The sequence below is a fragment of the Kogia breviceps genome, chromosome 18 (genome assembly GCF_026419965.1).
Source record: "Kogia breviceps isolate mKogBre1 chromosome 18, mKogBre1 haplotype 1, whole genome shotgun sequence".
In the NCBI taxonomy this organism is placed as follows: Eukaryota; Metazoa; Chordata; class Mammalia; order Artiodactyla; family Physeteridae; genus Kogia; species Kogia breviceps.
The window spans coordinates 3,509,928-3,533,958 of record NC_081327.1 but is presented as its reverse complement, the minus strand read 5'-3'; the positions used below and the strand labels follow the sequence as shown (position 1 = coordinate 3,533,958).

At 55.8% G+C, this 24,031-nt stretch overlaps 3 protein-coding genes across 15 annotated transcripts in view; 1 reads left to right on the top strand and 2 right to left on the bottom strand.

Annotated features, from left to right (window-relative positions):
- LOC136793069 (uncharacterized) overlaps positions 1–24,031 on the top strand; it is a 59,938-nt gene that overhangs the window by 13,360 nt on the left and 22,547 nt on the right. The window contains exons 3-5 of the mRNA XM_067019601.1: positions 5,180–5,350; positions 17,147–17,326; positions 22,062–22,171. Coding sequence (XP_066875702.1) covers positions 5,180–5,350; positions 17,147–17,326; positions 22,062–22,171 — 461 coding nt within the window. The remainder of the gene's footprint in view (positions 1–5,179; positions 5,351–17,146; positions 17,327–22,061; positions 22,172–24,031) is intronic.
- LOC131745284 (leukocyte immunoglobulin-like receptor subfamily B member 3) lies at positions 2,822–9,001 on the bottom strand. Of its 5 annotated transcripts, none has more exons than XM_067018879.1 (12): positions 8,866–9,001; positions 8,661–8,696; positions 8,193–8,477; positions 7,743–8,045; positions 7,219–7,515; positions 6,653–6,955; positions 5,997–6,047; positions 5,248–5,364; positions 4,859–4,892; positions 4,736–4,773; positions 4,464–4,516; positions 2,822–3,451 (listed from the first exon to the last, which is right to left on the bottom strand). In XM_067018879.1, exons 1-12 carry the CDS (start codon positions 8,897–8,899, stop codon positions 3,308–3,310), a joined length of 1,695 nt encoding a protein of 564 aa, XP_066874980.1. In that variant the 5' UTR covers positions 8,900–9,001; the 3' UTR covers positions 2,822–3,307. The 5 variants fall into 5 exon arrangements, with proteins under 5 accessions (XP_066874980.1, XP_066874981.1, XP_066874978.1 ...); XM_067018880.1 differs by having other exon boundaries at positions 4,723–4,773; positions 4,859–4,901; positions 8,866–8,999; XM_067018877.1 differs by having other exon boundaries at positions 4,464–4,519; positions 4,859–4,901; positions 8,866–8,999.
- On the bottom strand, positions 10,949–22,354 carry LOC131744521 (leukocyte immunoglobulin-like receptor subfamily A member 6). Of its 9 annotated transcripts, none has more exons than XM_067018824.1 (12): positions 20,850–21,312; positions 20,635–20,670; positions 20,167–20,451; positions 19,717–20,019; positions 19,195–19,491; positions 18,629–18,931; positions 17,973–18,023; positions 17,215–17,340; positions 16,826–16,859; positions 16,690–16,740; positions 16,431–16,483; positions 12,990–15,413 (listed from the first exon to the last, which is right to left on the bottom strand). In XM_067018824.1, the coding sequence occupies exons 1-11, from the start codon at positions 21,100–21,102 to the stop codon at positions 16,456–16,458; spliced, it is 1,767 nt and encodes a 588-aa protein (XP_066874925.1). In that variant the 5' UTR covers positions 21,103–21,312; the 3' UTR covers positions 12,990–15,413; positions 16,431–16,455. The 9 variants fall into 9 exon arrangements, with proteins under 9 accessions (XP_066874926.1, XP_066874925.1, XP_066874924.1 ...); XM_067018823.1 differs by having other exon boundaries at positions 16,826–16,868; positions 20,850–21,310; XM_067018819.1 differs by having other exon boundaries at positions 16,703–16,740; positions 16,826–16,868; positions 20,850–21,309.

Below are 24,031 nucleotides of genomic sequence, written 5' to 3'. Positions count from 1 at the left end.
TTTCACGAATGCGTAGACTCATGGCTTCTGCAAAGTTTGGGGAAGTTTCAGCCTTTATTTTTTGAATAGTTTTCCAGTCTCATCCTCTTTCTCCTCTGCTTTTAGGACTCAGATCCCAGGGATGTGAGGTCACTGAGACTCCGTTCTCATGCTTTTCCAGAATACGTGCTCACTGGTGTTCAGAGTGAGTAATTTTTGTCCTCGTATCTTTACATCATTTCCTCTGTTGTCTCCATTCTGCTGTTGGGTCCGTCCATCCATGGAGCCTTTTATTTTAATTATTGTATCTTTCAGATCTGAACTATCCATTGCATTCTTTTTTAAACATTTATTTGTTTTATTTTTGGCTGCGTTGGGTCTTCGTTGCTGCCCGCGGGTTTTCTCTGGTTGCGGCGAGCGGGGGCTTCGTTGCGGTGCGCGGGCTTCTCATCGCCGTGGCTGCTCTTGTTGCGGAGCACGGGCTCTGGGAGTGCGGGCTTCCGTAGCTGTGGCTCGCGGGCTCTAGAGCGCAGGCTCAGCAGTTGTGGCACACGGGCTTAGTTACTCCGCGGCATGTGGGATCTTCCCGGACCAGAGCTCGAACCCGTGTCCCCTGCCTTGGCAGGCGGATTCTTAACCACTGCGCCACCAGGGAAGCCCGGGAAGCCCTCCGTTGCGTTCTTTATGTCTTCTCTTTCTTTGCTGAGCCTTTCTAGTTTTTTAGATTTAGCATGTGTGTAATTGCTCCTCAAAGCATTTTCATTACGGCTGTTTTAAAATCCTTGTCAGAAAATTCCAAAATCTGTGTCATCTCAGTGTTAGCAGCTGTTAAGGATGGTTTTTTGTCGCTCAAGACGAGATATTCCTGGTTCCTGTGGTGACGAATGATTTTTCAAATTAGACCTGGTCATTTTGGATATTATGTTTTGAGAGTCTGGCTCTTATGTAAATCTTTGTTATAGGAAGACTTTTCTTACACGAGGCTGGGGGCACGGACTCATTACTGCCAGGTGGATGGGGCAGTCCAGGTACCCTACTCGGTCTCCTTTGACGCCCACTGTGTCATTCCTGGGGTCTTAGCAGTCTTAGTGTGTCTGTCGCCTTCTCTCTACCCTTCAGAGTACTGGCAAACCTTGGAGATATTGCAGGTTCAGTTCCAGACCACAGCAATAAAGCAAATACCACATTATAGCGAGTCCCACAGTTTTTTGTTTCCCCAGTGCATATAAAAGTTATGTTTACACTATTCCGTAGTCTGTTAAGTGTGCAACAGCATTGGTCTAAAAACACAATGTACACACTTTAGTTAAAAAATAGTGCTATTGGGGGCTTCCCTGGTGGCGCAGTGGTTAAGAATCCACCTGCCAATGCAGGGGACATGGGTTGATTCCTGGTCTGGGAAGATCCCACGTGCCGCGGAGCAACTAAGCCCGTGCGCCACGACTACTGAGCCCACGTGCCACAGCTACTGAAGCCCGTGCACCTAAAACTCATGTTCCCCAACAAGAGAAGCCACTGCAATGAGAAGCCAGCGCATGGCAACAAAGAGTAGCCCCCGCTCGCCACAACTAGAGAAAGCCCCACGCGCAGCAAGGAAGACCCAACGCAGCCAAAAATCAATAAAATAATAATAATAATAAATACTGTTGGAAAAATGGCACTGATAGGCTGGCTTGATGTGGGTTGCCACAAACCTTCAATTTGTAAAAACAAAAACAAAAAAATCCCTGCCATATCTGGGAAGTACAATAAATGGAGGTATGCCTGTATTCTTATGTTTGTTGTGTATGTAAAGTCCAGGAGTTTTCCTGTGCTTTGTGCGGGGTTAGGGAGACATACTTCTATTTTCTCCTGCTCCAAAACTGGAAGTCTGAAATGCATCTGACTTATATATTGATGATGTACCCAGTGACGTTAGATAATTTCTTCTGAAATTTGAATAATAGGTCCTTATTCTATTTTGGATTTTCCACTCACACGATTTTGTAATCTTGAGCACTACAGTTTCATTCCATCCCTCAGTGCCTGTCGCTTTGTTTGCTTTCTGTAATGGGTTGGTTCATCCAGGCCTGCTGAATACAAGGGTAACAGTGAACGTTCTTGGCTCAGTCCCAATTGCAGGCAGAAAAACTGCACGTTTTTACCTTTAAAAATGACTTCTATTGTAGATTTTAAAAGATGCTTTTGCAAACAATAGGAAATTCCCCTTTATTCCTGAGTTTTTTTCATTATAAACTGGTGCTGTATTTTATCAAAAGCTTTGCATCTGTTGATATGATGATTTTTAAAATTTCTTCTTTTAATGTTTGAATTGTATTGATTGATTTTCTGAGGATGAAACCACCCATGCATTCCTTAAAAAAAAATACCTGCATGTTCATGATATATTACTCATTTTATATAGCACTGAATCTTGTTTGTGAATATTTTGTTTGGGAAAACAAAAACCAGAAAAACAGAGCTTCCTGTGATTTTCCCATTTTGTAGTTTCTTTGTCAGGTTTTGGTCTCGTTTCTTTTCTGGCCCAACAAAAGGTGTTGGGGGGAGAATGCCTTTCCTTCCCTATTCTCTGCAGAAGCTTGTGTAAGTTTGGTATGTGTGTGTGTGTCTGTGTGTGTGTGTGTGTATTTCCTAAGTGCACACGTATTCAGAAGCATTCACCAGTGAAGCTTTCTGGACTCAGAGTTCACTTTTTGGGAAAATTTTAAATCACAGAGTCAATATATTTAACATAGGCAACAATCCAGATTTTCTATTTACCCTAATGTCCATCATTTTTGTACATTACATTTTTGAGAATTTTGGTCCATTTCATCTACATTTTCTAATATAATGGCATAAATTGTTCATAAAATCCTTTATTTATATAAAGTTCGCAGGATCTGCCGTAGTGTCATGATGAGGGTAAAGCACGCTTCTCTCTTATTCCCTTGGTCATTGTCCCCAGGGTTTATACGTGTGATTGATGTTTTCAGGAATGAAGTTTCTTGGCTTTATTGATTTTTCTCTACTTTCTCTTTCTCCTCATTAGTAGCTACTCTTGTCATCGTTATTTCCCTGCCTCTACCTTCATTTGGAATAATGTGCTATTCTTTTTCAAAATCATTGGTAATTGAGAAATCTTGCTTTTTTTCTAAAATGTAAGGATATTCGTTATCTTTGAGGGTAGAATCGGGTGACTCCCAAAAGGTCCCAGGAGCTCCTGGTGGTGTGTGTTGGGAGTCCAGGCTAATGGTCGTTAGGTGGTGTCCACTGCGGGCAGCTCCGGTGCCTTCCGGGGCCCGTGCAGTCTTCCTCCCTGGAGCGTGGGGTCTGGGTCCTTCCTGGGCTAGTGGACGGCGAGAGCAGCGTACACGCTGGGCTCTTCTGGGGGCTCCCCTGACTGGGGGGCAGGGGGTGCAGTCTCCCGTCTGAGAGGCGAGTGGTGCAGCTGGGCATAGGTCACATCCTGCGGGGCTTCAGATGCGGCGGCCTGCGGTGGGGGAGAGGGAGGGAGGGTGGTTGGGGTGGGGGGAGCCTGGGGGCCCGGACAGGAAGGGACCCACCTAACTGTCCCTCTGCACGTCCTCTTCCGCTTGTGTGTCCTTCGTGTCCAGCAACCTCCCCTACAGGGAGGAAGGAGAGGTGGCCACCCCCCGCCTTAGTCTTGATCTTGAGCGGTTCACCTGGGCGTACGTCCCCTCCTGGGGGTCTGCATCCTGCCTGTTCTGCTGGAGGGAGAGAGGAGGACAGAAAGGGGGCTTCCTGGATCCACTGTGATCTCCTCCCGTCAGCTTTCCCCTGTGTTGCCAGAGTGATGCTTTAGAGCCTTAGGGCAGGTCACTTTCCTGATGGAAACTCCAGGGACCTCCTAACGCCTTGGAGCCTCTGGATTCTTTCTACCGTTCTGATTTCCGTATTAACACGTTATCTCTCTTGTTGGCTCCAGCCGCATGGCCATCTTCTTGCAAAAGCATGTCCCTGCCTCAGGACCTTTGCACTTGCTGCCCCCCCAGGCACTCTGTCACCTTCTCTTGCTTCACTTTCCTTATCAGGACATTGCATTCTAGGACACTACCTGCTTCTTTACATATAGTCTCTCTCACCCACCCGGTGAGCTCCCTGCTGCACGTGCAGCACGGACAGGGATCCGGGGGGATGTGCTCTCCTTGTGCACCACTTTTGGGTGAATGAAGGAAGGGGGGCCTGGGGACTTTCAGGTGATTCACTTTTTCACAAATCCTCCTGAGACGTGGGGCTTCTCTGCAACGCCAGAAGGTCAGACAGAGGACGAGGAGCCAGGAAAGGGGACCCCGAAGGAGGGGCCATGAGGTCACCAGGAAACGGGAGGGGTGGAGTCACAGCAGGACGACCCAGGAAGCCCGGAAGGAGAGGTCAGCGTGGGACGCTGCTGGAGCTGGGATGCGAGGACAGAGACGTGTCCAGTGCACTGAGTTTGGCAACAAGAAGGCCTTTGGTGGCCCGGACAGGAGCAGGGGTCTCACCGGGTGGTCCAGCTGCTCCGCCTCCTCAGGCCGTGTGTCCTTCAGGGCAGCATCTGCTGGGGCGGAACAGGGTGTGTATCGCTTGGCGGGATTCCCTGAGATCCCGCAAGGCTGCAGCCCTCGCAGTGCATCCAGAAGGGGCCACTGAGACCCAGGGGTGAGGTGAAGTGTGGGGTTTCCGTCCGCACCCCCTGAGCCCACCCCGCCCCAGCCTTCCCCTCCCCCACTGCCTCCAGAACCCTCTGTCCCCCACCCCGACCTCTTCTGCTCACAGAGGGCCTGGTCCTGGGCGGCGGCGGCTGGGCAGGAGCTGGGGAGGAGGCGGGCGTGTTAGGGGGAGATGGAGGGGGAGCTGCGGGCAGGGTGGGCCTGGGGGTCTTCGGGGCGGGCGTTACCTGCTCTGCAGGCCTCGGTCCTCGGGCTCTGGGTCTGCAGCCCCTGCGGGAGGGGGGAAATCAGCCTCGCCCCGGGCTGGGGCCGATGACAGAGGCTCGGCCCTGGGACTGTTACGGCCCCCGCCCCTCACACGGGATTCAGGAGGAAAGAAGGAGACCTGAACTCATACTCGCGTACATGTTTCAACACTTCATGAGATTGAAACGGAGGCACATATCTTACATTGTACATGTCAGCTGACAGGACGTGTTTCCTTTGTAGACGTTGGAGTTTCAGACTCTGGACAATCTTTTTCTGAGCTGACTTCGCCCGTCTCTTAGGTTTCCCTGTGGCTGGTGCCCGAAGCCCACCCCCCGCAGGGGCCTGGGTCACCCCGTTCCCTACTCACCCGGCTGCCTGCGTCTTCCCTGACCCCGGTGTCGGACGAGGAGGACGAGGAGGACGAGGAGCAGCAGGGCGCAGGCCCCCGAGACCCCGATGGGAACGTTCAGGTTCCATGTGAGACCTGGGGCACCAGTGACGCCGCGGGTGAGCCAGCGGTGCCATTTGATGGGGCGCCTCCCGTGAGCAGACTCGTGCTGGGGTCTGTGCATCCTTCGCCTCTAACCCACCGCCCCCATTTTACAGATGAGGAAACTGAGGCACAGAGAGGAAAACCGGGAGCCCCAGGTGACCCAGCCTGGACGGGGCAGAGCTGGGGTTGGAGCCCAGGGCTGTGGCCTCCCTGAGCTGTCCTCCGGCTGCGCCCCGCCCAAGGTGGGCACCAGCTTTGTGCTCTGGGGGCTCCTCACCTGCAGGGGGGCCTGTCCGAGTGTCTCATCTGGAGCCGAGGGTCCTTCCTTGTTACCCTCCCCTCCCCCTCCCCGTACAATGTCACCAGCACTGCGGCGGAGGGGACAGGCCCCCATACAGTCACACCCCTGTGAGGCCTCCTCTCCTGGGGGCTCACAGCCAGAAGTCAGAACTGAATGGAAACCTAAGCTCTGGGCCTCGATTCTCTGCTTTTACACTTGGAGAAACTGAGGCCCAGGCAGGGGAAGGGGGTCCAAGTCGGCGTCTCCAGAGGTGCCTGAACCAAGGGCAAAACCGAGCCCCGCCCCCTGGACCCGACACCGTGTCCCACAGACCCTCACTCACCCGTCTGCGGGCCTGGCTCCGTGGGAGGAAGGACCCCAACTTCAGAGCCTCCTGGGGGTCAGGACGGGGGTGAGGGGTCAGGGGCTGCTTCGATCCCTATCAGCCTTGCTGCTCCTGCCCCAGGACGGCGCCCGAGGTCTCACTGCCTCTCCGTGCCCCCCACCCCTCGTCCACCAGCCTCAGAGCCCCTGGAGCCCTGGGGTCCTCCTGGCATCTCTGCTTGACCCCCAGCCGGTCCTTGAGGAGCTGAGGGCATTAGACCCTCCCAGAGACTCTGAAACTGCCTTGGAGTGGCCTGTGCTCCCTCCGAGCAGAGAGGCCTCAGTGACGCCCCAGTTGTTGAACTGGGGCCTGTCGGTGGGGGGCTGGGCCCCCAGAGGGCCCTGGGAATGAGGACAGAGGGGGTGGGGCTGACCCTGGACTCCCCACCTCACGACGCCTTTCCCTGACACCTGCCCCGTGGCCTCCCCTACGGCGGTCCGGCTCCGGATCCCAGGTGAGGTGAGGACGTGTGGGAGGGGAGGGGCGGTCCTCGAGGGGCAGAGCCCCCTGGGTGACCCTCCCTCACAGCCCCCCACTCAGCCCAGCCATGAGTGCTCAGGGCACGGAGCCCTGAGCTGACCTGAGGCTGAGGGGGCAGGGCCGGGGCCCCTCACCTGAGACCGCGAGCTCCAGGGGGGCACTGGCGTGTGACAGCAGGTAGGGGTCACTGCTGAGTGAGCTGTAGCACCTGTAGGTCCCATTGTGGGCTGAGGTCACAGGACTCAGGGAGAATTCGGCCTGGTAATGCCCACCTCGGGACTTTGATCTAAGACGCAGTGGGGGACGGGCTGCCCCCTCCTTGGACAGAAGGAAAGTTTCCGTTTTGCTCCATGACTGACACAGCAGGGTCACGTTCTCTCCTGAGGCCACCACGGGGCCCGGCTGCACCGAGAGGGAGGGCGTGCCAGGGAACCATCCTAGAGAGAGGAAGGGGGGTGAGGGGCTGCCCGCCCCCCTGGTTCTGCACTGCGGCTCAGCAGGGCCTCCCTGGGGCCCCTCATCTCTGTCTGTGTCTGTTTTCTCGGAGTCTCTCCCTCTCCCTGCCCACCCCCGTCTCTCTGTGTCTCTCCCCCTCGCTCCCTGGGGACCCCTCATGCCTGGTTCCAGCATCACCACCTGGGGCTCCCCCGGCAGGGCCTGTGCGGAGTCTGGGTCCCCGGCTGACCTGCTGGCCCCTCACCTGCCACCAGGATGTCCAGGGGGTCACTCGGGGCCGACCACTCGGAGGAGAGGTTGTGTCCACCGTAGCATGTGTACCGGCCCCCATGGGTGGAGGTCACCGGGCCCAGGGGGAAGTCGGCCTGAGAGAGCCCAGCCGGGGGCTGCCGGCCAGGGCGCTGGCGGAGGGCCTGTCCCCCCTCCTGGGACAGAGTGAATCTGTCATAGCCGACGTCTGAGCGACACTGGAGGGTCAGGCTCTGTCCAAAGGCCACGACAGGGCCCTGCGGGGTCAGGAGGGAGGGCTTCCCAGACACACCTGGGGGAGGACCAGCCCGGGGCTTTAGGGGCCGGTTCCTCCCATGAGGCCCCTTCTCCCGTCCTGGCCCCCAGGCCTCCCTGTCGCTCACACTCTGTGTCTCTGTCCTGTGCGCCCCACTCCCCCCCAACCCCACCCTCTCATCTGGGACCGTCCTGGGAGAAAAGCATCTAATAATCTGCCTCGTGCCTCAGAAAGTGCGTGAGGCCAGGGTGGGACTTCCTCACCTGGGACCAGGAGCTCCAGGGGGTCACTGGGGGCCGACCACACCTGGGGGGTGTCCCTGTTGAAGCCGTGGCATCTGAACATCCACCTGTGACTGCGGGTCACGGGCCCCACGGAGAACAGGGCCCGGGTCTGCCCATAGAGGCGTAGCTGTGCCTCCAGGATCCCGGAGGACTTGTGTTCTCCTTCCTTAGTCAGAATGAACCCGTCCCAGCCCTGCCATGAGCCACACTGGAGGGTCACGTTCCCTCCCGAGGTCACCACAGGGCTCGGCAGGGCTGAGAGCGTGGGTTTGCTGTGGGCCACTAGGAGAGAAGGAGGGAGCTTGTGAAGTGGGGCTCACACCCCCCTCGCCTCCCCCAGGGCTGGGCTGTGAGAGGGACACACCCCTGAGAGCAGACCCCCTTCCTGAGGGCAGAGCCTGAGGCCGGGACCCCCGAGTGTCCTCTCACCTGTCACCACCAGCTCCAGGGGGTCACTGAGCCCTGACCAGACACTGCGGCTGAGATAGTAACAGTGATATCTCCCTGCGTCAGATTGTGTCATGTGTGGGATGGAGAACTTGCCCTTGTCCCCGGGCTCCAGTGGGAGCTCTCTGTCCCAGGGAGCTGAGCTTCCCTCTTTTTGCAGACGGACCGCCTGGGTCCCCGGGGTCCCCTGACACCAGATGGTCACGGGGCTCCCCCAGGGGATCACAGCGCCTGGCTCAGCCCAGATGGTGGGTTTGGGGAGGGTCCCTGGAAGGACATCAGAGGCTGGGTCACAAGACATCCTCACCCCCAGGCCCCCAGCTCTCAGCCCCAACCTCCCAGACGCCCCCTCCTTCAGCGCAGAGCTGCTGTCCCCCATCCGCATTGCCTGGGGGTGGCCCCTTGTCCCCATCAGCAGGAGGGAGCTGGGTCACCTGGGGACAGACTCACCTGCCGGCCCCTGGGCGCTCAGGCCCACACTCAGCCCTGGAAGAGAGACCCCTGTGAGAGATCTGCCCTGAATCCTGAGCAGCGCCTCCCCCCCGCCCCGTGAGCCTGCTGAGTCCTGGGGCCTCCGGGCCTCCGGGCGGCGCAGCCTGGCTGTGGGGAGGGGTCGTTCCCCGACTAGGGCTTCCCCTCCCCCCTTCCATCTCACCGAGGCAGAGCAGGGCCGTGAGGCTGGGGGTCATGGCGTCCTGTCCTTGTGGTCCGGGCAGTGCAGCTGGAGGAGACCGCGGTGCCCACGGGACAGACAGACCCACAGGGTGTGTCCACTGGGAGGCTGGTCCTCCCGTCACGGGGCTGCCACGCCAGCAGCCCCACAGGAAGGGGAACTGCCCCTCCATGACAGTCTGGCTTTCACTTCCATGACACATCCGGTGTTTTCCTGAGACGCCCCTTCCAGGTGAGGGTGACCGGGGCACGTCCTTCCCTCTCAGCGCCTCCCCATTGGGTCCCCTTCGTCCTCAGCCCGTCCATCAGCACGTCCCTGTGGGGTCCTCACCGTGGACAGGGGTCACCCAGGCCCTGGCGATGCTTCAGGGAGGGTGCAGGTTCCTGCTGCGCCGCAGAGCTCAGATCAGCAGAGACACACGTTTAGCATCTGCCTACGGCTCCTTGGAGGTCAACGTGGCAAAGAGCACAGAGGAGTTCAGGGAAATAAGGAAGGAAACATGCCTGCTCCCCTGGCCCCAGACTGTGGGTTTGCTTTCTATCTCAGCCCCCTTCAGGGACTTCTCCCTTTTTCTTGAAACGGCGTCCACCCACCTTCCTGGGAACAAGCCCTTGAGTCATTCCTGCCTGCTCGGTGGCCCTTGACCCTTGGGCATTGTCTCTTTATGATACGCCCCTGTCTTCACTCTTACGGGACAGAGAGCGGGTTGGTGCTCCGACTTGGGGGACAGAGCTGATTAAGTATTCCTCGTCACCCTTCCCCGTGCACCTTGAGCCCTGACGTTATGTCTCTGAGCCTCCGTTTCCTCGCCTGCAGCATGTTGTTTGAACCCCACTCTTCAGACACATTGTGGGCTCAGTGGTGCCAGGACATGGATGGGACCCAACGTCGGTTAATTTCTAAACCCGATTAAGACATTCGGGGTGAGACATGAGAGGGTCAAGGCGTCAGACCCCACAGTCAGGGCGGACGACTGATGGGCCCACTCAGGACCCCCGTCTGCTGCTGACACGGAGAGATGCTCCTTATGGTGGGTTTTTGTCGTTTATTTATTTGTTTGTTTTTGGCTGCGTTGGGTCTTCGTTGCTGCGCACGGCTTTCTCTAGTTGCGGCGAGCGGGGGCTACTCTTCGTTGCGGTGCGTGGGCTTCTCATTGCGGTGGCTTCTCTCGTTGCAGAGCACGGGCTCTGGGTGCACGGGCTTCAGTAGTTGTGGCTCGGGGTCTCCAGAGCGCAGGCTCAGTAGTTGTGGCGCACGGGCTTAGTTGCTCCGCGGCACGTGGGATCTTCCCAGACCAGGGCTCGAACCCGTGCCCCTTGCATTGGCAGGTGGATTCTTAACCACTGCGCCACCAGGGAAGTCCACCTTGTGCTCATTCAAACTGATGGTATTTTGGCAGAAACTCTTCTGTGTATCATTTTGGAGGAGAATAAGACTTGAGGGGGTCCAGAGAGAGTTTTTGGAAATGGTTTTGGATTTATGTGTTTTAAATTAGACCTGAATTTCACGCATTTACTCAGTTGCTTCAAACATATTCTGGTTCTAGGCTGAAGGGATAGAGGTCAATAGCACACACCAGTGAGTGTGGAAATTAGAAATAAAGCAAAATGTATTACAAGAAAGTGGCAGAGCATGAAGGTGACTTTAGGTGTGGACCCAAATCTGTGATGTGGATGTAGCCTCAAATCACAGGAGTAAAAAAAGAAGGGGAGGGCTTCCCTGGTGGTGCAGTGGTTGAGAGTCCGCCTGCCGATGCAGGGGATGCGGGTTCGTGCCCCGGTCCGGGAAGATCCCACGTGCCGCGGAGCTGCTGGGCCCGTGAGCCGTGGCCGCTGCGCCTGCGCGTCCGGAGCCTGTGCTCCGCAACTGGAGAGGCCGCGACAGTGAGAGGCCCGCGTACCACAAAAAAAAAAGGGGGGGGGGGAGTAGTCAAGAATAATCACTAATGGTAAGGAGGGAAATTACCACACTTTAATTACAGAAGAGTCTCTACAGGCAACAACCCAGGCATTTCCTGCATGCCAGCATTTATACCCCTTGAAATTCTCAGCAGACAGTTCCCTCAATTCATACTGCAGATTTTCCTCCCAAACCTCCTAGTCATACAAGGATCGAACTCACTGAATGGTGGGTTTGTTCCCTCTGTGTTCAGCTTCTGGCTGCATCTTGGGTTCCTCCGGGGCCGTGTTGAGCCTGAAAGAGCAGAATCCCGAGGCCCAGCAGGATCGAGCCGGCCACGCGCATCCGGGTGACATTCTCCACTGTGTAGTCTCGGGGGTGTGAGGCCAGGGACTGCGGAAAAAGAGGTCACAGAGGTCCGAGCAGACCCACATCACCCTACATGTCCGCTCAGGTCACCTGCATTCCATTAACAGGTTGTGACCCTCGGAGCCCAACCCCAAACTGAGAATTTCTCCTACTCATCACTGTTGGCGCCTGACTTATTTTGTGATGGGCTGAGAATGTCAGTTACCCCGGAGAACAAAAGAGACAGGGTATGGGTGAGGAGATGCAGAAATGCTTAAGTAACCTCTCTGATCTTGAATGAGTCTCTGGAACTAATCATGTCAGTCCCGGTTCCGGAGGTGAGCATCTCCGGTGTCTCATTTGCGTCTAATTAGGAGGCGAAGATGAACACGTGAAGTGTTCAGTTTGTCCGGAAAGGATGCAGACCTGAAGTGTCAGGGGCGCCCTTCTGGCCTCAGTTTCCCAAGATGTCACTCCATAGCCGTCCCCGGACTGGTCGCCATCAGCCTAGACCTGCTCTTCTCCCCTCAGGTGATGGGCGAGGCGGTTGTGGAGCTGCAGCAGGAGGTCTGGGGAGAGCTCACTCACCTTGGCCTGGCCCCGTAGGCCCCGACACAGCCCTGGGCTTCTGTGTAGAGATAACGCATACAAGAGCTGCAACCGAAAAGGGGTAAGGATAAAGAGACCTGTAGATCTGTAAGGTTTCTACATTTCCCTTGAAGAGGTAAAATACTAACTCTGTCTTTACCGTGTAAAGTTAGGTATGTACCTGATAATCTCTAGAACAGCCACTCCAACAGCATCCAAAGACTTATAGTTACAGCACCAATAGAGAAATTAAAATGGAATGCTAAAAATATTTTTAAATTCCAGGAAAGGGTAAATAGAAGAACAAGAAAGAGGGGGTACAAAATTTAAAAAAAAAAAGGCAAACCTAAATAACAGTCTTATCCGTAATATATTATATGTAAATGGGCTAAACACAGCAATTAAAAGAGCTTGTAAGATTGGTTTAAGAAAAAACCACCACCTACACTAAGAAGTCCATAAGAAACTCACTTCTTTTAAAAAAAAAAAAAATTTATTTATTTTTGGCTGCGTTGGGTCTTCGTTGCTGCGCGCAGGCTTTCTCTAGTTGCGGTGAGCGGGGGCTACTCTCTGTTGCGGTGCGCCGGCTTCTCATTGCGGTGGCTTCTCTTGCTGTGGAGCACGGGCTGTAGGTGCGCTGGCTTTAGTAGTTGTGGCGTGAGGGCTCAGTAGTTGTGGCGCACGGGCCTAGTTGCACGTGGGATCCTCCCAGACCAGGGATCGAACCCGTGTCCCCTGCATTGGCAGGCGGATTCCCAGCCACTGCGCCACCAGGGAAGCCCCAGAAACTCACTTCTAATATAGCGTGTAAATAGGTTAAAAGTAAAAGAATGAACAATATGAATGAACCTTGGAAACATCATTCAAAGTGAAATAAGTCAGACACAAAATGTCGCGTTTTGTACGATTTCACCTACACGAACAGCCTACAATAGCCAGATTCCTAAAGGCAGGAATTAGGATGGAGATGACCAGTGGCTGGTTCTTAGGGGGTGTGGGGAGTTCTTGCTGAATGGGTACAGAGTTTCTGTTTGGGGTTAGAATGTTCTGGAAGATGGACAGTGGTCATGACCGCCGAACATGGTAAATGTACTTAAGGCCACTAACTTCACACTTTCATAATGTTTAAATGGTGGCAAATATCACGGTGTGTATATTTTACCACATTAAAAAAGTAGAAGGATGAAAAATGTACTATGCAAACACTAATCAAAAGAAAATTCAAGTGGTTGTATTGTTTCCCTGTACCACAAATGACCACAAACTTGGTGAATTAAAACAGTCCCAATATATTATCTTACTGCTCTTGAAATTCAGGAGTATACAATCAGGTCACTGGTATAAAGTCATGGAACAGGGAGACGTTCATTTACTTCATCTCAATCCAGAACCGGAAGTCTTGAAGGCAGTTGAATTCTATATATTGACCTTGTATGCAGCGCTGCTGGAAAACTTTTTAACTAGAGTAGAACATCTTTACATGATTTTGGATTTTCTATGCGCACAACTGTGCAGTCTCTTAGTAATACAATATTATTATTACCCGCTTCAGAGCTTCTCACTTTGTTTTGTTTTACTTACTTGGCTGGTGCCTCCAGTGCCCTGGTGAATACAAGTGGTCATAGGGAACATACTTGGGTCATTGCCAGTTGTAGAGGAAAGGACCTCAGGTTCTCACCTTTACCAATGATGTCTAGTGTTGATTGTTAAACATGCCTTCATCAATGAAAGGAAATTCCCTTTTATTTCTGATGTGATTTTATTTTCACCAGGAATTGTTGGTATATTTTATCAAAGGCTTTGTCTGCATCTCTTGAGATGATTATTTTTTACTTCTTCTATTAAGGTATTGCATTATGTGATAGATTTTTAAAATTTTAAGTTACTCTAGGCTTCAAAAAATAAAACCCACGGTATGGTCATGAAGTAATGTCCTTTTAATGTATCACTAAATCTTATTTGTGTACACTTTGTTTAGGGATTTCCATCTAAGCTCATGTGAGACATCCTCCTGTGACTTTCCCATGTTTAATTCCCCTGTCAGGTTTTGGTGTAAATATTTTCCCGGTCTGATGTGTTGAGGTATGTTTCTTCTTTTTCTGTTCTCAGGAAATGTTTGTGCAGTTTTGGTGTGTGTGTGTGTGTGTGCGCGTGTGGGTCTTGCATGAGTACATAAGTGCTTGGAAGAAGTCACCAGTGACGCCTCCTGAGCTGTACACTTAACACATCGGAAAACAATGACCACCAGAGCATTTGTCTCCATCCCATCACATAGTTGCCATTTCTTTTTCGGGTGAGAACATTTAAGATCTGCTCTCTTCAAAACACTCAAGAATGGGATACAGTGTGATTAGCTATAACCACCATGCTGTATATTAGACCCCCAGAATTTATTCACCTCATAACTGGAAGCTTCTGCCCTTTGACCAGTATCTTCCCATCTCCCCCTCGCTCCAACCCCGGTAACCACCATTTTACTATTTCTTTCATTTTGACTTCTTTAGAGTCTATATAGTTCAGTCGTGGGTGAGTTTTGATTACACAATCAATGTATAAGGTGATAGATTGTCCATTTATTCTTATATCCATTTAGTAAATAGTACACTTGACGATTTCCATTCCATCTACATTTTCTGTATGTTGGCATCAAATTTTTCATAATGTTCTGTTACTATCTTTATAAAGTCTGTAGGATTTGTAGTGCTGTCTGCAGTTGCTTTCATGATATTAGAAATGTGTGTCTTCCCTCTTTTTCCCTCGGCCGTGGTGGCTGCGGTTCATGAATGTTTTCAAGAATGAGTTTATTTTTTGCCTGAATTGATTTTCTCTACTTTTTGGTTGTCTTCATTATTAGCTACCCTTGTCATTCTTATTCCTTCTACCTTCATTTGAAATAATTTGCCATTTTTTCTTAAAGTCTTGGTGTGATATGTTAGGTCATCGGTTTTTTTTTTTTTTTTTTGCGGTACACGGGCCTCTCACTGCTGCGGCCTCTCCCGTTGCGGAGCACAGGCTCCGGACGCGCAGGCGCAGCGGCCACGGCTCACGGGCCCAGCCGCTCCGCGGCACGTGGGATCCTCCCGGACCGGGGCTCGAACCCGTGTCCCCTGCATCGGCAGGCGGACTCTCAACCACTGCGCCACCAGAGAATCCCTCATCGATTTTTTGAAAAGCTTTTCTAATACATTCATTCATGATTCTTAATTTTCTCAGTTCATATTTTTGATGTGTATTATTTACATTATTATTCACTGAAAACATTTTCCCACTTCTGTTTTGTTTTTTTGTTTTTTTTTTTCATTTTGATTTGGTTTTCACTTCACACATTGATTTTTGAGAAGTCTGTTGTATTATTTCCCAAATGTAAGGATATTCGTTATCTATGAGGGTAGAATCGGGTGACTCCCAAAAGGTCCCAGGAGCTCCTGGTGGTCTGTGTTGGGAGTCCAGGCTAATGGTCGTTAGGTGGTGTCCACTGCGGGCAGCTCCGGTGCCTTCCGGGGTCCGTGCAGTCTTCCTCCCTGGAGCGTGGGGTCTGGGTCCTTCCTGGGCTAGCGGACGGCGAGAGCAGCGTACACGCTGGGCTCTTCTGGGGGCTCCCCTGACTGGGGGGCAGGGGGTGCAGTCTCCCGTCTGAGAGGCGAGTGGTGCAGCTGGGCATAGGTCACATCCTGCGGGGCTTCAGATGCGGCGGCCTGCGGTGGGGGAGAGGGAGGGAGGGTGGTTGGGGTGGAGGGAGCCTGGGGGCCCGGACAGGAAGGGACCCACCTAACTGTCCCTCTGCACGTCCTCTTCCGCTTGTGTGTCCTTCGTGTCCAGCAACCTCCCCTACAGGGAGGAAGGAGAGGTGGCCACCCCCCGCCTTAGTCTTGATCTTGAGCGGTTCACCTGGGCGTACGTCCCCTCCTGGGGGTCTGCATCCTGCCTGTTCTGCTGGAGGGAGAGAGGAGGACAGAAAGGGGGCTTCCTGGATCCACTGTGATCTCCTCCCGTCAGCTTTCCCCTGTGTTGCCAGAGTGATGCTTTAGAGCCTTAGGGCAGGTCACTTTCCTGATGGAAACTCCAGGGACCTCCTAACGCCTTGGAGCCTCTGGATTCTTTCTACCGTTCTGATTTCCGTATTAACACGTTATCTCTCTTGTTCGTTTGGCTCCAGCCGCACGGCCATCTTCTTGCAAAAGCATGTCCCTGCCTCAGGACCTTTGCACTTGCTGCCCCCCCAGGCACTCTGTCACCTTCTCTTGCTTTACTTTCCTTATCAGGACATTGCATTCTAGGACACTACCTGCTTCTTTACATATAGTCTCTCTCACCCACCCGGTGAGCTCCCTGCTGCACGTGCAGCACGGACAGGGATCCGGGGGCATGTGCTCTCCTTGTGCACCACTTTTGGGTGAATGAAGGAAGGGGGGGCTGGGGACTTTCAGGTGATTCACTTTTTCACAAATCCTCCTGAGACGTGGGGCTTCTCTGCAACGCCAGAAGGTCAGACAGAGGACGAGGAGCCAGGAAAGGGGACCCCGAAGGAGGGGCCATGAGGTCACCAGGAAACGGGAGGGGTGGAGTCGCAGCAGGACGACCCAGGAAGCCCGGAAGGAGAGGTCAGCGTGGGACGCTGCTGGAGCTGGGATGCGAGGACAGAGACGTGTCCAGTGCACTGAGTTTGGCAACAAGAAGGCCTTTGGTGGCCCGGACAGGAGCAGGGGTCTCACCGGATGGTCCAGCTGCTCCGCCTCCTCAGGCCGTGTGTCCTTCAGGGCAGCATCTGCTGGGGCGGAACAGGGTGTGTATGGCTTGGCGGGATTCCCTGAGATCCCGCAGGGCTGCAGCCCCCGCAGTGCATCCAGAAGGGGCCACTGAGACCCAGGGGTGAGGTGAAGTGTGGGGTTTCCGTCCGCACCCCCTGAGCCCACCCCGCCCCAGCCTTCCCCTCCCCCACTGCCTCCAGAACCCTCTGTCCCCCACCCCGACCTCTTCTGCTCACAGAGGGCCTGGTCCTGGGCGGCGGCGGCTGGGCAGGAGCTGGGGAGGAGGCGGGCGTGTTAGGGGGAGATGGAGGGGGAGCTGCGGGCAGGGTGGGCCTGGGGGTCTTCGGGGCGGGCGTTACCTGCTCTGCAGGCCTCGGTCCTCGGGCTCTGGGTCTGCAGCCCCTGAGGGAGGGGGGAAATCAGCCTCGCCCCGGGCTGGGGCCGATGACAGAGGCTCGGCCCTGGGACTGTTACGGCCCCCGCCCCTCACACGGGATTCAGGAGGAAAGAAGGAGACCTGAACTCATACTCGCGTACATGTTTCAACACTTCATGAGATTGAAACGGAGGCACATATCTTACATTGTATATGTCAGCTGACAGGACGTGTTTCCTTTGTAGACGTTGGAGTTTCAGACTCTGGACAATCTTTTTCTGAGCTGACTTCGCCCGTCTCTTAGGTTTCCCTGTGGCTGGTGCCCGAAGCCCACCCCCCGCAGGGGCCTGGGTCACCCCGTTCCCTACTCACCCGGCTGCCTGCGTCTTCCCTGACCCCGGTGTCGGACGAGGAGGACGAGGAGGACGAGGAGGACGAGGAGCAGCAGGGCGCAGGCCCCCGAGACCCCGATCGGAACGTTCAGGTTCCATGTGAGACCTGGGGCACCAGTGACGCCGCGGGTGAGCCAGCGGTGCCATTTGACGGGGCGCCTCCCGTGAGCAGACTCGTGCTGGGGTCTGTGCATCCTTCGCCTCTAACCCACCGCCTCCATTTTACAGATGAGGAAACTGAGGCACAGAGAGGAAAACCGGGAGCCCCAGGTGACCCAGCCTGGACGGGGCAGAGCTGGGGTTGGAGCCCAGGGCTGTGGCCTCCCTGAGCTGTCCTCCGGCTGCGCCCCGCCCAAGGTGGGCACCAGCTTTGTGCTCTGGGGGCTCCTCACCTGCAGGGGGGCCTGTCCGAGTGTCTCATCTGGAGCCGAGGGTCCTTCCTTGTTACCCTCCCCTCCCCCTCCCCGTACAATGTCACCAGCACTGCGGCGGAGGGGACAGGCCCCCATACAGTCACACCCCTGTGAGGCCTCCTCTCCTGGGGGCTCACAGCCAGAAGTCAGAACTGAATGGAAACCTAAGCTCTGGGCCTCGATTCTCTGCTTTTACACTTGGAGAAACTGAGGCCCAGGCAGGGGAAGGGGGTCCAAGTCGGCGTCTCCAGAGGTGCCTGAACCAAGGGCAAAACCGAGCCCCGCCCCCTGGACCCGACACCGTGTTCCACAGACCCTCACTCACCCGTCTGCGGGCCTGGCTCCGTGGGAGGAAGGACCCCAACTTCAGAGCCTCCTGGGGGTCAGGACGGGGGTGAGGGGTCAGGGGCTGCTTCGATCCTTATCAGCCTTGCTGCTCCTGCCCCAGGACGGCACCCGAGGGCTCACTGCCTCTCCGTGCCCCCCACCCCTCGTCCACCAGCCTCAGAGCCCCTGGAGCCCTGGGGTCCTCCTGGCATCTCTGCTTGACCCCCAGCCGGTCCTTGAGGAGCTGAGGGCATTAGACCCTCCCAGAGACTCTGAAACTGCCTTGGAGTGGCCTGTGCTCCCTCCGAGCAGAGAGGCCTCAGTGACGCCCCAGTTGTTGAACTGGGGCCTGTTGGTGGGGGGCTGGGCCCCCAGAGGGCCCTGGGAATGAGGACAGACGGGGTGGGGCTGACCCTGGACTCCCCACCTCACGACGCCTTTCCCTGACACCTGCCCCGTGGCCTCCCCTACGGCGGTCCGGCTCCGGATCCCAGGTGAGGTGAGGACGTGTGGGAGGGGAGGGGCGGTCCTCGAGGGGCAGAGCCCCCTGGGTGACCCTCCCTCACAGCCCCCCACTCAGCCCAGCCATGAGTGCTCAGGGCACGGAGCCCTGAGCTGACCTGAGGCTGAGGGGGCAGGGCCGGGGCCCCTCACCTGAGACCGCGAGCTCCAGGGGGGCACTGGCGTGTGACAGCAGGTAGGGGTCACTGCTGAGTGAGCTGTAGCACCTGTAGGTCCCATTGTGGGCTGAGGTCACGGGACTCAGGGAGAATTCGGCCTGGTAATGCCCACCTCGGGACTTTGATCTAAGACGCAGTGGGGGACGGGCTGCCCCCTCCTTGGACAGAAGGAAAGTTTCCGTTTTGCTCCATGAGTGACACAGCAGGGTCACGTTCTCTCCTGAGGCCACCACGGGGCCTGGCTGCACCGAGAGGGAGGGCGTGCCAGGGAACCATCCTAGAGAGAGGAAGGGGGGTGAGGGGCTGCCCGCCCCCCTGGTTCTGCACTGCGGCTCAGCAGGGCCTCCCTGGGGCCCCTCATCTCTGTCTGTGTCTGTTTTCTCGGAGTCTCTCCCTCTCCCTGCCCACCCCTGTTTCTCTGTGTCTCTCCCCCTCGCTCCCTGGGGACCCCTCACGCCTGGTTCCAGCATCACCACCTGGGGCTCCCCCGGCAGGGCCTGTGCGGAGTCTGGGTCCCCGGCTGACCCGCTGGCCCCTCACCTGCCACCAGGATGTCCAGGGGGTCACTGGGGGCCGACCACTCGGAGGCGAGGTTGTGTCCACCGTAGCACGTGTACCGGCCCCCGTGGGTGGAGGTCACCGGGCCCAGGGGGAAGTCGGCCTGAGAGAGCCCAGCCGGGGGCTGCCGGCCAGGGCGCTGGCGGAGGGCCTGTCCCCCCTCCTGGGACAGAGTGAATCTGTCATAGCCGACGTCTGAGCGACACTGGAGGGTCAGGCTCTGTCCAAAGGCCACGACAGGGCCCTGCGGGGTCAGGAGGGAGGGCTTCCCAGACACACCTGGGGGAGGACCAGCCCGGGGCTGCAGGGGCCGGTTCCTCCCATGAGGCCCCTTCTCCCGTCCTGGCCCCCAGGCCTCCCTGTCGCTCACACTCTGTGTCTCTGTCCTGTGCGCCCCACTCCCCCCCCCCCACCCTCTCATCTGGGACCGTCCTGGGAGAAAAGCATCTAATAATCTGCCTCGTGCTTCAGAAAGTGCGTGAGGCCAGGGTGGGACTTCCTCACCTGGGACCAGGAGCTCCAGGGGGTCACTGGGGTCCGACCACACCTGGGGGGTGTCCCTGTTGAAGCCGTGGCATCTGAACATCCACCTGTGACTGGGGGTCACGGGCCCCACGGAGAACAGGGCCCAGGTCTGCCCATAGAGGCGTAGCTGTGCCTCCAGGATCCCGGAGGACTTGTGTTCTCCTTCCTTAGTCAGAATGAACCCGTCCCAGCCCTGCCGTGAGCCACACTGGAGGGTCACGTTCCCTCCCGAGGTCACCACAGGGCTCGGCAGGGCTGAGAGCGTGGGTTTGCTGTGGGCCCCTAGGAGAGAAGGAGGGAGCTTGTGAAGTGGGGCTCACACCCCCCTCGCCTCCCCCAGGGCTGGGCTGTGAGAGGGACACACCCCTGAGAGCAGACCCCCTTCCTGAGGGCAGAGCCTGAGGCCGGGACCCCCGAGTGTCCTCTCACCTGTCACCACCAGCTCCAGGGGGTCACTGCGCCCTGACCAGACACTGCGGCTGAGATAGTAACAGTGATATCTCCCTGCGTCAGACTGTGTCATGTGTGGGATGGAGAACTTGCCCTTGTCCCCGGGATCCAGTGGGGACTTTCTGTCCCAGGGAGCTGAGCTTCCCTCTTTATGCAGACGGAACTCCCGGGCCCCCGGGGTCCCCTGACACCAGATGGTCACGGGGCTCCCCCAGGGGATCACAGCGCCTGGCTCAGCCCAGATGGTGGGTTTGGGGAGGGTCCCTGGAAGGACATCAGAGGCTGGGTCACAAGACATCCTCACCCCCAGGCCCCCAGCTCTCAGCCCCAACCCCCCAGACGCCCCCTCCTTCAGCGCAGAGCTGCTGTCCCCCATCCGCATTGCCTGGGGGTGGCCCCTTCTCCCCATGAGCAGGAGGGAGCTGGGTCACCTGGGGACAGACTCACCTGCCGGCCCCTGGGCGCTCAGGCCCACACTCAGCCCTGGAAGAGAGACCCCTGTGAGAGATCTGCCCTGAATCCTGAGCAGCGCCTCCGCCCCCCCCCCCCCCCCCCCCCCGTGAGCCTGCTGAGTCCTGGGGCTTCCGGGGCGGCGCAGCCTGGCTGTGGGGAGGGGTCGTTCCCCGACTAGGGCTTCCCCTCCCCCCCTCCCTCCATCTCACCGAGGCAGAGCAGGGCCGTGAGGCTGGGGGTCATGGCGTCCCGTCCCTGTGGTCCGGGCAGTGCAGCTGGAGGAGACCGCGGTGCCCACGGGACAGACAGACCCACAGGGTGTGTCCACTGGGAGGCTGGTCCTCCCGTCACGGGGCTGCCACCCCAGCAGCCCCACAGGAAGGGGAACTGCCCCTCCCCAGGGCCCTGGCCCTCGTTTCCGCAGGGCTCAGGCTGGAGTGGGCAGCAGGCTTCCGCGGACATATCTGCCCACGTCTGAGGCCTCACTTGACCCGTAAGCTGCTGCCTTCGTGGCCTGAAGTCCTTTTTGCCCCAAGCATCAACACATATTTATTGGGTATTTGCAGTGTGCCTGGCTTAGACGTACATCCCTGGACATGAGAGATTCAAACCCTGAGCTTGCAGAGCTCAGATTGGCAAAGAAACAAACACCTGAACAACGACCACCAAAACACCCCAGAGAGATTCAGTGTATTCGTTTCCTGTTGCCGCCGTGGCCAGCACTCTAAGTGCATGGGTTAAAGCAGCGCAGGTTTTTTACCGTCACGCTCTGGCGGCGAGAAGTGCAAATGGAAAGCCTGGTGTTAAACTCAAGTTGTCGCCAGGCTGCGTTGCCCCGGAGAGCTCTGGGGTGGAACGCAGTCCCTCGCGTTTTCAAGCTTCTGCTGCCGCGTCCCTTGACTCACCCCCTCCCGTCTTCCCAGCCAGCAGGCGCGTGTCTGCAACTTCTGCCTCCGGGTCGCATCGACCTCGGCTCGGGCCCCTCTGTCTCGCTCTTTCACTCATCAGGACCTTGGTGGTAACATGCCCCCCCCCCGCCCCGGGTAATCCAGAACCGTCTCCCCATCTCCACCACTTGGAAGGTGCCTTGGGGGGGTCTTAAAGGGAAATTCAGGGCTCATCCTAAGCGTACAAAACGAGAATACTAGGAATCGGCCTCAATATCCTTCCGCGCGCAGTAAGGTAGAGCAGGTGGTGAGTTTCGAAATCACGGTGACTTTCCTGCCCGCCCGGCTGAGCAGAGAGACAGGAGGACAGAGCCTGGGAGGCCCCGCCCACTGAGAGGGTTCCGCGGGCAGGCGCGCGTCACCCCCAGCGAGGGTTTCAACACTAAAGGTTTCACAGGAAGCAGAACAGCTATTTCCCTACCCGTCAGCCTCTGTTGCCATCCCCAATAAGATGCATGGCGTCTCCTTTTTCAGAACACAATTTCTGCCCGTCATCAAGCCCGGATGTGCGCTCCACACACGGTCCAAATATGCCATCAAGTGCCGAGAGCCCGGTGCTGGGTTTCGAGCCGGCCGGTCGGAAGGTCAGTGGTTCCTGCCCGAGGCATTTCCTCTCCGCCCACTTCCGTGGTTTGTGTTCATCTGCACGTGCTCCTAGATCAGGGAATCCTGTTTGGACTCATGAGATTTAAAACAAGCTCACGAATGGAGATGTTGGGTCCCTTCCTCACAGCCTTGGGCATACTGGGGTTGATGAGAGAGGTGAGTGAGGGCTGCCGAGGAAGGGGAGACCCTGCAGAGAGAGGAAGTGCGACACACACAGCGTAGGAGGTTTGCCCAAACCACTTCCTGGTTAGGTGCGAGCTGTGCATTTGGGGGTGGAATGCGCCTCGAGCCATATTGTCCTTGTTTCTCCTTTTCGGTGACTTGGTCTTTCCTAACTTGGATAATTTGGCATGCCCCAGGCTTCTCCAGAGTAAAGCTGTTATTTGCCCTTTGTAATTAATCACTGGTTTGTGGGGAGGTACTTTGAGAGTTTGTACATATCATGCTCCTTATTATTAAATTTTCACTTTATAAGTTTAGCAGCTACCGACCCTATGCCATAGCGAAAGCGTCTCTTCTCCCAAGTGCACCCATTCACATGGAAATCACATTGTTTATAATATCCCGCTACTTTTAAATGCTTGTAAAGTACGGCCAATCCTTCTTGGGTTTCTTCTGTCATAATAAGCAGACGCATCTAGGCTTTCTTATTTCCTCACGACTCAGAGGCTGTATGGTGAGTTTTAATTTCTGGTTGAGCTTGTCCCCGCTACCCGCACAGCTCTTCTCTTTGTGTGTTTTCCTAGGTATTCTTACGTTTTTATTTTTCCATATGGAGCTTAGTATTAACTTGTCTAGTTCAAGAAGAAAAGTTTGTTAAACTCAAAAGCTTTTGCACAGCAAAGGAAACCATAAACAAAACAAAGACAACCGACGGATTGGGAGAAAATATTTGCAGATGATGTGACTGACAAGGGATTAGTCTCCAAAATTTACAAACAGCTCATGAGGCTTAATATCATCAAAACAAACAACCCAATCAAAAAATGGGCAGAAGACCTAAATAGACATTTCTCCAAAGAAGATATACAGATGGCCAAGAGGCACATGAAAGGATGTTCAACGTCACTAATTATTAGAGAAATGGAAATCAAAACTGCAATGAGATATCACCTAACACTGGTCAGAAAGGCCATCGTCAAAAAATCTACAAAGAGGGCTTCCCTGGTGGCGCAGTGGTTGAGGGTTCGCCTGCCGATGCGGGGGACGCGGGTTCGCGCCCCGGTCCGGGAAGATCCCACATGCTGCGGAGCGGCTGGGCCCGTGAGCCATGGCCGCTGAGCCTGCGCGTCCGGAGCCTGTGCTCCGCGACGGGAGAGGCCACAGCAGTGAGAGGCCCGCGTACCGCAAAAAAAAAAAAAAAAAAAAAAAAATCTACAAAGAATAAATGCTGGAGAGGGTGTGGAGAGAAGGGAACCCTCTTGCACTGCTGGTGGGAATGTAAACTGATACAGCCACTGTGGAGAACAGCATGGAGGTTCCTTAAAGAACTAAAAACAGAGCTACCATATGATCCTGCAGTCCCACTCCTGGGCAAATATCAGGAGAAAAACATGGTCCAAAAGGATACTTGCACCCCAGTGTCCATTGCAGCACTGTTTACAATAGCCACGACCTGGAAGCAGCCTAAGTGTCCATCGACAGAAGAATGGATAAAGAAGACCTGGGCTTCCCTGGTGGCGCCGTGGTTGGGAGTCCGCCTGTCGATGCAGGGGACGCGTGTTCGTGCCGCGATCCGGGAGGATCCCACGTGCCGCAGAGCGGCTGGGCCCGTGAGCCATGGCTGCTGCGCCTGCGCGTCCGGAGCCTGTGCTCCGCAACGGGAGAGGCCACAGCGG